The sequence below is a fragment of the Paramisgurnus dabryanus genome, chromosome 1 (assembly GCF_030506205.2).
Source record: "Paramisgurnus dabryanus chromosome 1, PD_genome_1.1, whole genome shotgun sequence".
Classification (NCBI taxonomy): Eukaryota; Metazoa; Chordata; class Actinopteri; order Cypriniformes; family Cobitidae; genus Paramisgurnus; species Paramisgurnus dabryanus.
In genome coordinates this window covers 47,768,480-47,779,531 of record NC_133337.1, presented here as the reverse complement: position 1 = coordinate 47,779,531, position 11,052 = coordinate 47,768,480, and the positions used below count along the sequence as shown (strand labels likewise).

The 11,052-nt window shown below is 39.9% G+C and overlaps 1 protein-coding gene across 2 annotated transcripts; it reads right to left on the bottom strand.

Moving 5' to 3' along the window:
• Positions 1-4,189: 4,189 nt before the first annotated feature.
• On the bottom strand, positions 4,190-10,192 carry slc16a3b (solute carrier family 16 member 3b). 2 transcript variants are annotated; one of them, XM_065262413.2, is made up of 5 exons: positions 10,002-10,192; positions 7,258-7,507; positions 6,916-7,059; positions 6,064-6,837; positions 4,190-5,715 (listed from the first exon to the last, which is right to left on the bottom strand). In XM_065262413.2, the coding sequence occupies exons 2-5, from the start codon at positions 7,478-7,480 to the stop codon at positions 5,321-5,323; spliced, it is 1,536 nt and encodes a 511-aa protein (XP_065118485.1). In that variant the 5' UTR covers positions 7,481-7,507; positions 10,002-10,192; the 3' UTR covers positions 4,190-5,320. The 2 variants fall into 2 exon arrangements, with proteins under 2 accessions (XP_065118485.1, XP_065118486.1); XM_065262414.2 differs by lacking the exon at positions 10,002-10,192 and adding an exon at positions 8,538-8,693.
• Between the last annotated feature and the right edge of the window lie 860 nt (positions 10,193-11,052).

Here is an 11,052-nt window from a genome sequence, read left to right as displayed (position 1 = left end):
CAAGAACCGACAGGAGGATGACGTCAAGGTACCGCGAGAGTGATTTGAGAAATGGAGACGTCAATTTTCGACCCCACTCTAAGGTTACCCCATTAAAGTCTATTCAGTACATTTTAAATGTGTTGTATTTTAAGTATCTGTGTATAATTTTTTTTACATTTAAAGTCTTTGTAACGTAACAGTAAGAAACAAAGTATGTAGAGCCATTATTTGATACATGCACTGGGGGGCCCTGCATGCTCCTCTCTTTCCATAAAGGGGTCCTTGACCTGAAAAGGTTTAAGGCCTCTGTGTTACTGTATCCTATTTTTGTACGGTCAGGTCTTCTGCACGTGGTGGTGTTAAAGATCACTGTATGTGTCTAAAGTGGTTCTCAATCTTTTCACCTCGAGGCCACCTTTGCCCTCCCCCACACTCAAATAAAATAGCTCAGCACGACTACACAGATGTGTATTCGTTAAAAAAATAACCAAACAATTGATTAACCCTAACTAATTGCTAGTTAGTCAGACTAGTTCTTAAGACACGGTCTTAACACACCGGTTATGTTAATGCAACAGGCCACTGGTTGAAAAACTGAAAAGTAGGATTGACCAATGGTAAAAAAATAAATATCCACAAGTGGCCCACTGCTTATGTGTCTTGCTCCTGGAGATTTTTCTTTCCTGCAGAATACAGATCCAACCATGATAAAACACCTGAACTTTGAAAATTTCAGGCAGTACATTAGGGGCGGATCATACAAACGCGTTCATGACGCCCGACGTCACTCGCGGTTTTTCCATTGTCCAATCGAATGAGGGGAGAGGCGGGCCTTCCGTTGTGGTGTTTACAGTTGTAACCGAAGACTGCAGTCACTTTACACCTCTCACCCTCGATAAAGGTCAGTGCAAGTGTCCTCTTTTAACGTTTCTGGTATTATTTTAGTTAACAGTCAACCAAGTTTCAAGAGCGTTCACGCTTCAATGTTTGATTGACAGGACAGCTGTATCTGTGGTCCGCCTCGCGTTTTAACCGCTACAAACGCGTTCCGTCTGATCGACTGCTTATGTGTGTCTGGATAATACATAAAATTGCAAGAAAAAGTATGTGACCCATAAGAAACAGGTTTTCTAAAGTGATTTGCCATAAAATGCGATCTAATCCTTATCTAGGTCAAAAAATGGACAAACACACATGAAGGAAAATGTAAGTGAACCCATAGACTAATCTTTGATGGAAGCTAATTTGTGTCAGAAATAAAACGAGTTTATAAAACGATTAGTTCCAATCCTCTTCCCACTTCACCCAACGGGTCTGTTTATCACTGCGCCCTTAGCAACACCCTTAGCAACCACATATCGGTTTGTTGTTTTTATTTGAGCTTTCTTGCATATTACACATAGATCAGTGATTGGAACACATTTTTGTTCACATCCATTTTCATCCTTATGGAGTGTACTGTAGGTTCACACCAGCCGCGGAAGAGGCGGCAAAAACGCGTGAACCGCGTCCAGTTTGCCGCTTGAACATTTTGAGTTTACTCGCTTAATCCGCACGTGAACGCCGCGCGTGAAATTCTAGTCATTCGAGAAATTCACGCGGAAATCCGCGTCATGGGAGGGGCTTCTGCGACTCTGCGGAGACTACACCACTCCGCTCGCTTTCTGTAATCACGTCACTACTACAGCAAGCTCCTGATTGGTTAACGCGGCGCGGAATTCCGCCAAAGTTCAGATTTTTGAACTCGCGCGTTTCCCGCGGCAACGCTCAATTCGCGCGGAACTCGCGGAACGCCTCGCGCCTTCCGCGCGTTCCGCGACATCCGCGCCGCGGCTACCGTGTGTACCGCGCCGCAGGATGCCTAATCGCGTGTTTGCATTGACTTAACATGTAAATCATCCGCGCTTGCCGCCTCTTCCGCGGCTGGTGTGAATCAACTCTTGATCGCGTCGTGCCTAACAACGCCCTTCAGCCGTTACTTATTCACGATACAGCACAGCCTCTCGTACCTTATTGCTTACTAAAATGTGTGGTTTATTGATAGTTTGATTGATAAGAAAGACACTTAAACATTTTAAGATTGCTTTCCTTAAAGAAGAATCAGTTTTTTATGAACCATGCCTCGCAAGGAGGAGCTCTCTAAAAATATCCGATCAAGAGTTGTTACACTCCATAAGGATGAAAATGGATTCAAAACGATCCCAAAATGTTTAAACATCCATCAGTCGACGGCCAAAAAATGGAGACAGTTTACTACTGTAGCTAGCTACCCTTCCTAGAAGTGGGCGCACAGCCAAGATGACTTCCAACACAGAATACACAATAAAGATGAACCCACGATTAACAGCTAAAGGCTTAAAGGACAAGTTCGGTATTTTAGACTTAAAGCCCTGTTTTCAGATTGTTTATGGTGAAATAGAATGGTTTTGACTGAAATTTCGACATTTTCGGCTGCCCTGAGAATTTTCGCGTGTTTGTGTTCCAGCTCAGACCTCTACAATGGGTTTAATGGTGCACTGGAACAATCCTTCCTAAAATCCATTAAACTTTTGTTTACAAAGACGTGAAACTCACCGAGTGGTCAGGGGTGTTCACTGATATGCTCACACAAAAATCGCTACAAAAGATGCTTTCCATCAGCTGTTTTAGCATTCGTTGTTAACTTGTGGACCTATTTTTCCAAACGCCTCACACCCGTACATTCTTCCGCTTAGAGCTTGAATAATAGACACTCCAGCCCAGGTGGTGGCGCTAATCCGCCTTTGCCAATTGCAAGAATAGAAACAAAGTTCCCGGCGCGGAGTAATACCGTACCTCACAGCACAACTAATACAAGTCAATGGAGTTGGTAAAAACTACGATAAAACCTGTTGGAATGCGTCTTTTGGAGCGATTTTTGTGTGAGCATACTAGTGAACACCCCTGACATCTCGGTGAGTTTCACGTCTTTGTAAACGAAAGTTTAATGCATTTTAGGAAGGATTGTTCCAGTGCACCATTAAACCCATTGTAGAGGTCTGAGCTGGAACACAAACATGCGAAAATTCTCAGGGCAGCCAAAAATGTCGAAATTTCAGTCAAAACCATTCTATTTCACCATAAACAATCTGAAATCAGGGCTTTAAGTCTAAAATACCGAACTTGTCCTTTAATGACATTATTGGAACTAGTACATGTTTCTGTTCATAAGTCTACCATACATAAGTCTCTGAACAGGCACGGTGAACGTTATGATTTGGGCATGCTTTGCTGCCTCACGGCCTGGACCACTTGCCATCTTGCCAATATCCTACAGGACAATGTTGTCTGCCAGTTGAAGGCGGTTCTTTTCTAAAATTCGAGAAAATCCTTCGCTACACCTTTAAGAAAAACTAAATACACTATTTGCAGTGGCCTAGACAAAGCCCAGACCTTAACCTGTGGAATGACCTTAAGAGAGTGGTTCACAACAGACATACTACAAATGTGTCTAAAGTGGTTTTGTAAAGGGAATGGGTAAAAATTCCTTCTGAAATATGTGCAGGTCAAGACAGACAAGACAAGAAACTAGAATTATTTGTGTTGTAAAGTTTATGCACAGTGTTTGTCTATTGTTGTGACCTAGATCAGATCACAGTAGAAAACCAGTTCATTTCTAGGGGTTCACATACTTTTTCTTGCCACTGTACGCTTCAGAAGGTAAACCTACAGCAGCAGGATTGAGCACCCCTGGTTTATGGCGTTAAGACTCACTTACAGATGGACACCAGCTGCACTGAACTCAAAATACTACGCAAATCCAATGCTAATAGGATTTGTGACTTGCCCGAGTTCCACCTTTCTGGATTTACTAATATATATATATATATATATATAGTAGTCAACATTTGAAGTGGATCAAAAACATTCACCAAATTTGTCCTAAAACAAGAACGGGTATTGGATATTGGTTTTAAGAAAACTTTTAGAAAAGGTTTTGATCCACTTCAAATGTTGACTAGTGTATATATATAGGGTAAACACTGTGACCAGTTCATTCTTCAGTTTTTAATGATTACTTAAAGTTCCAATTATGCTTCCAGATTAAAAAAAAAACAAAAAAAACAAAAAGAGGACTATGCAGTTTACTCATAGATCAAATCCAAACAGCATATTTATGCATTTTAAATACACAGTGAAAATGCACAAATGTGCTTAAAAGACAAAAATACAAACAAGACTCATTGGAGAGGGATGGGATGCCATTTATTACTAGAACTAAATTATGGCTACAAATCAGACTTAAGGCACAACCAAACATATGTGTCTTTAGTACAAAAAAAAATTAGAAGAGGGTCCCTACCCACAAACTGCTGGGATTAACAGCAATCTGTACCTTCACAATTGTTATCATACTGATGTTTGCCTTTCAAAAGAGTGCTCAATGAACAGTCCATACATACTGAACTAAAAATAAATGTTACATAACAGACATTGCACACATACAAGCGCACCAAATGGTCCTATCCCGGTGAATGATGCAGTTGGTCATTTAGATGAATAAAACAAAAGTGACTACCAACTAATATTAACATTTTGTCTATTCTCAATAAAACATAATAAAAACAACCTACAAAAATATGGAAGCTTACTCCAACAACTATTCTGTATCAATTGAAACACTACACAAACACTTTTAAATGCATATCTGAATTTTGTACATTGTCAAAACACGCATTTAAGTGTACAATTTAAAGAGACTAGAACTAGGATCCCATGTTTCATAACAAAACAGCTTACATTGTTGCATTTAAAACTCTTTGCAAGTCTGTATTTGTTTGAAACACGGGACTTTGATACAACGGAAAATAAATAAATGTGTGATCCTTAGGACCAGTTTGAAACGTTACAGCAGATCAGATTACTACAAACAACTCACATAAGCAAACAGTATGCGCCACAAAGCAGTAAAATGCTGGTGCGTATTGTGGAGTGTATAACATTTGGTGCCACTGAAGTACAATTTTCTAGATTTAAAAATACTCTCCTAAACATTTTAAAATCTCTGGATCACCATAAAAATAAATAAAATTATACTCCTTAAAAAATGTGTACGATATCCTGCAACGTTAGCATACATGGCAGGGACAGGCCTTTCAAAAAAAATTGCTCTGTCTAAATGCATGTGCTATATCTGAACTGCAAAGCAGATCTGAAAGCAGCTCTCTGTACCCAATTGAGAGCCACACTCAAAGCATGATACAGAAAAGCATACCTAACATCAAACATCTATAAGAGTTTAACACTTTGATTTCACCGACCAAGCGTGTTCATGGGCCCTATAGAGAAGGTTGTCACATATGTTGTTCTACTACTTTCTTCAGAGGGAAGATTCGGGTTCTACAATGACACCATTTGCTTCAGTCAACTTTTTGGAAACTTCAAGCTCTGCAGAGTCCACGCCTGCGCTTTCTGACTCTTTAACCTTGTTATCCTCAGGTTTTGGGCTTTCCTGAATGCCCGGTTCGACCGCTTGCTCATTCCCAGTCTCACCATCACCTTTGTTGTCTGGTTCCTGCGGTGCTGCTTTGTTGAGCTCCTCCATCTCCGCATCAGTAATGGCCATCTCCATCTTGGCTGGAGGGTCAGGATGTTGGGGCTTTTTCTTGATGAAGAGCATGTTACCGATGAAAATCACAATTGCAGAGACAACCACCTCACACCCTGCCAGCAGGAAAACAAACTGGTAGTTCTTTGTGTAGTCCAGCAGGCGACCTGTGAAATGAGAGAACAGATGTGACATCACTTTTTATGGATTGGCAAACCATTGTGATGGACATCTAACGGTCACTAAGAGAAAAAATTGGTGACCTATGACCAACAGCTGTCAATGGATTTATTATTATCCGAACATTCGTCTTTGGTCACTGGGCTTTTTAGGAACCATTTGGCGTAATATAAATAGATTGTCCTTGTAACCCCTAACAAAGGTTTAGGTTAAGGTATGTGACCTTTCTTTTCAATTTCATTTAAAAGGAACTCCACCTACATGTCTTTCATATATCTTTAAACCCATTGCATGTTTAATGATCAATGCTTTTACACCAAACTAAAAGAACTGACCTGCTCCAGGTGGTCCCACCAACACAGCAAAGGCTTCGACTAACAGCACCAAGCCGATTGCGCTGGAAAACTTCTCTGTTCCAACGATGGTCATCAACACTTCAAACTGTAGGGCTCCAACCATACCATAGGAGATGCCAAAAAATATGCAGAACCCCACGAGAGCTGGATAGTCTTTGGAAAAGGAGCCGACAAGATCGGTGATGCCATTGAAGAGCATTGCGAAACTGAAAAGATACACGCATCGTGGACGCACCCACTTGAGTCCAGCGATGACGCCGCACGTGGGCCTGGCGAAGATGTCGACGAACCCCAGGATGGTGAGCAGCAAAGCAGACTTGGTGTCCTCATTGCCCAATTCCTTTGCGTAACTGACCACAAACACAGGAGGTACGAATAGACCAAGTACCATAACAGCCGCAGCCACTGTGTAAATCACAAAACCCCGATCTTTGAAGACTGTGAAATCAAGAAGTTTGGCTTTTGGTTTCGCTTTAGCCGCTTTTTCGGGAGCATCCACTTCAGGCTTTTTGGGACCGGTTAAGGGTCTCATGAGGGCCCCACATGCACAGCAATTCAACAGCAGACCTCCGAGGATGAGAAAGCCTCCACGCCAACCATAGTTGTACTGAAGAACCTGACCAAGAGGAGACAAACAACACAAGGCCACAGGACTTCCAGCAGCAGCCAGTCCGTTAGCCAAGGGTCGTCTCTCACTGAAGTATCTGTTCAGCATGATAAGTGACGGCTGGAAGTTCAGGGCAAGACCCAAACCTGCAGTGAAACCAACAATGTCATGCATTATTGAGGTATTTTACGGTGGTAAAATGCAGTTTATAAGTCAATACTCACCCGTTATGACTCCAGTGCAGATATAAATATGGATAATGCTGGTTGCAAATGATGCCAGAATCATTCCCAGTGAGGCGAACAAGCCACCCACCATCATCACGGGGCGACACCCAAAACGGTTCACCAAGATGCTACATATAGGCCCTGCAGCAAACAAACCAGCATTAGCATGCATCACATTAGGTTACAGAAAAATATAACTTTGCATAGGTGAAAGTTACTGTGTTTTTCCATAAGACAGCAAGATTTTTGCATTGTGGCCTATTCATATGCAATGCAAACAGATAATCCTGCTATGCTTACTTGCACTCGCTTTACAAGAGATGAATGAGGCAAACATACCAGAGCCATAAAGCATTGCTAAAAGGATGGAGGAGATCCAAGCACAGTCGCTGTAGCCCACTCCAAATTCCCGGATGAGCTCTTTGAAAAAGACACTGACCGCTTTGGGGAATGCATAGGAGAAGCCAGTAATAACGAAGCCTCCGAAAAGGACAGCCCAACCCCAACCTCCATCGGGTGCCTTGATGCCACTGTCATCATTGTCGATTGCCACACCGCCCATGATGCCGAACACGGGTCAGATTTCAAACTACATGGAAAACAGAAAGCATCACAAATAAATAACACAACTTGACTATAAAATGTACAAGTATATTATCTGACGAACTATTAAACATGTGGTTTATATAGCTTGTTTTCTGAATGGCCCTGTACAGAAAGAACTGTTCCACTTGCTTGGCATCCTGTATTTACACCCTCCATGTCATGTTCTTGCCAAGAAGTACATATCTTCTATCTGCACCGGTCACTCATATCTTTATTTCTGGATGCAACGTGTTATACGTAATCCTTGCCACAACAATTTACAAGTCATTTATATTCAGTTTCACCAGTGTCTGTAACTTTAGTTCAGAGTAACTCTCATGTTGTCTCTCCGTTTCTCAACGATTACTCAATAGGTGCTGCCAGAACACGTCGATAACTACCCTACTGTAAGATATTGCTTGTTATTTCATTCCTTATTTTTACCCTTTCTGCAACACTGATAACAAACCAGCTTTAAGGGATAGTTTAGTTGTTGTGGTTACAAACCTGTATAAAAATTTTTGTTCTGCTGAACAAAGGACAAAGAAAGTTATACAGGTTTGTGACAACCACAACAACCCGAGTGAGTAAATGACCATTTTTTTTGGATGAACTATCGCTTTAATTCAAACATAAAATAACTAAAGGTTTAGTCTTATAATATTAACCTGCTTAAAAGACAGTAACTTATTAACCTGTAGAGATGAATCAATGCTTTTAATTCAATGTTCAGTCATCACAATACTTATTTCAAACAAGTTGCTTGTTCTCAGTTTAAAGAGAAATATAAATTCTAAAACTAGTCATCTAAATGCCAACTACATGTTAATGAAAACCATTGAAATAGTACAATTCAACTAAAAACAGATAGATCAATAGCAGATTAGTGTTTTATGAATGATTATGTATTAGAACAATCTTATCAAAACTTCAATCATGAATGACATAGGATACAAAAGGATAATCAATAATCATTACACAAAAACATTGATGTGCAGTGGAAATAAATTGACCAACGAATATACACAACCTACCTTGCCTAATGTCCCTGCAAACTGCTTGTGTCTTGCTCTGCGTAGAGCTTCCCATATATCTACTTCTCCTAATAAGGGTTTTAGGGGGCAGGCTTTTCGGGACACACCTATAATAAAAGCTCCAATGGGCAAGTATCCTACTAGAGCCAAGGTATTTATCCTAATTTAAGAGCCTGACATTTTCTCACGTAGCATTTTTTAAAATGACAAGCATCAACTCATAAGTAGTGTTACAATTTAAATAATATGTATGTTATGTGGATTATAAGGGTATAGGTTATAGAAAGGTCACTGAATTGTTTATCTGAAACAGGTCACCGCTGGTTGTCGCTTTACTTCATTAATTATGATCATGCCTTGTCTATGCTAACTAGTAACACGTGCTAATACTAATCTGTCAGTGTGTTTGACAAGCAGATTTACGCTGGGTGTTTTATTACTTGTAAAGACTGTATCCAAAGATTTTGTTTAAACAACTAACCACCCTAACGACACAAATGTTTATTAAAACGGCTACTTATGTTTATTCATATATTTGTATTATTATTACCACAGTTGATTGATGAGTAACGCAAGGTTTGGTATTCTCAGAAAAAAATAAGGATTTCTAATACATCAACATCCCAGATTTAGGCTACTTTTCACATATAAGAGTCTTAAAGCAACTGAAGATGCTTTAAATGGGGATAAATGGCTTTGGTAAAACATTTAGACTGACTTTGTGTACCGTTATAAATGACGCATGTGCTATTAGCTCAAGATGTGGGCTAAACACGCTTCACGCGTCTACTAAATAGACCATACACCAAATACACCAGACTAAATACCCCATAAATACTAGTATTCATTCATTCTAGGAATTATTTGTCATCATTCGTTTAAACATTGGCATGAAGTGGAAGTGATGCAACGGAGCTCTCTGGTCTACGTGCCAAACGTGACTTTCATACCCTTCTCCATCCATACGCGCGGACACTGCGCATGTATTGTAAACCCACCTGCCGTCGGTAAATCAATAATTTTCGCTTAAAAATTACAAACGGGGTTTTAGGCAATCGCTGTAGCACAAACTGTACATCATTTTTTTAAAGATTATAAATCCTACGTTTGACAACGTAGTATCGGCATGTGTGTTTATATACGCAGTTATAAGCTACGTACATTATATAGCCCAGTGTATGATTTTAATTCGGCTACATTCTATGGGCTATATCTAGCATGATACTTGGATAAAATATATCATTGTAATATACTTTGATGCTTTAAAATGCATTTTAATATATTACCGAACCTTCCAGAACCTGTTACTCTTCACCAAACTCGGAGGAATTCAGTCAACACCTCTTTTGAAGCCCACCACAGCATCCCCCCATCATCGCGCAGACATTATAACGTGCGCACAACCACCCAATCGTTATCCCCGACACATGTTGGTATATTTAGTAGCATCGGTCACGTACGTACCTTATCGTAGTTTAGTATTTAAGGTTTTCTGATGATGCTGTCCAGGGATCTACATCTTTTGAAGAAGAACTTGGATGGTGTGTTAATCTTTCCTCGGTTTGCCGATGTTCATCTGACTGAAGCCGGTTCTGTGTTGTTACCTATGAATCACAATGACGTGCTGCCAGCCAATGATGCGACTGGGTGAAGACACTACGTGCGTTTTTCCCACCGCTCGCTCTCTCTCTCTCTCCCTTTCTATCTCATCCCCATACATACCATGTGCTCAAGGGATTTAAAGGGGATTATGGACCTTTCCTCGTTGAATATTTGAAGCATCGGCGTTGTCTCTGTTTGGATAACGTGGCACTTTACAAATATATTTATTAAAAAAAGGAAAATGTAAAAGTTGCAAAACATGGTGATGCCACTTCCTTGAAATTCAGCAGTCTTGCCTATCAACAATGATATAATAGTGTTAACAGACGATTTTCTTTACGTTGCACATATATATCAAATATGTATGATTCAGTCTGTTACAGTACAGAAGAGAATAGAATACTACAGAAGAGAAATAAGAGCATAATTTGTACTCTAAAGTACAGGTACCAGTTTGAACGTGACAGCAGGCAGGTAGAAAGCACGTGAGTCAGGTGTCTTATTTCCTTCTGCGTCAGTTGCGTTGAACAATGAACGCCATGAATAGAAAATAGCAGACTCTAAACTGTCTGTAGCATTCATTTTTAACTTAAGAAATGTCTGATGTGTAATATGTGTTTCATACATAAATAAAAAACACTATTTTATTTGTACTTTACATTTTTATTTTGTAAATCATATTATTTAACCTATTAATTTCAAATTCGGAAATATGTTTTACCTTTTTTTAAACGGTCATTAAAGGGAAATAATTATTCATGCTACAAAAATAACTTTTTCCAAAGTGAGTTCATTATTCCCGACATATGGAGTAAACAAATTATATTTTTGCTACAGAAAGAGGGAACTTCAGAGATAAGCATGAACTAGTCATCCTGTGGTAAGCAGATACCGTAGAAACGGATGTTGTCAC

Excerpts from the sequence above, each read along its gene's own strand:
- slc16a3b (XM_065262413.2), bottom strand. The coding sequence starts at position 7,480 with ATGGGCGGTGTGGCAATCGACAATGATGACAGTGGCATCAAGGCACCC. Across the intron at positions 7,060-7,257 it reads AGCAATGCTTTATGGCTCTG|GGCCTATATGTAGCATCTTG; the intron begins GTATGTTTGCCT and ends TGTTTGCTGCAG. Across the intron at positions 6,838-6,915 it reads CTGCACTGGAGTCATAACGG|GTTTGGGTCTTGCCCTGAAC; the intron begins GTGAGTATTGAC and ends GTTTCACTGCAG.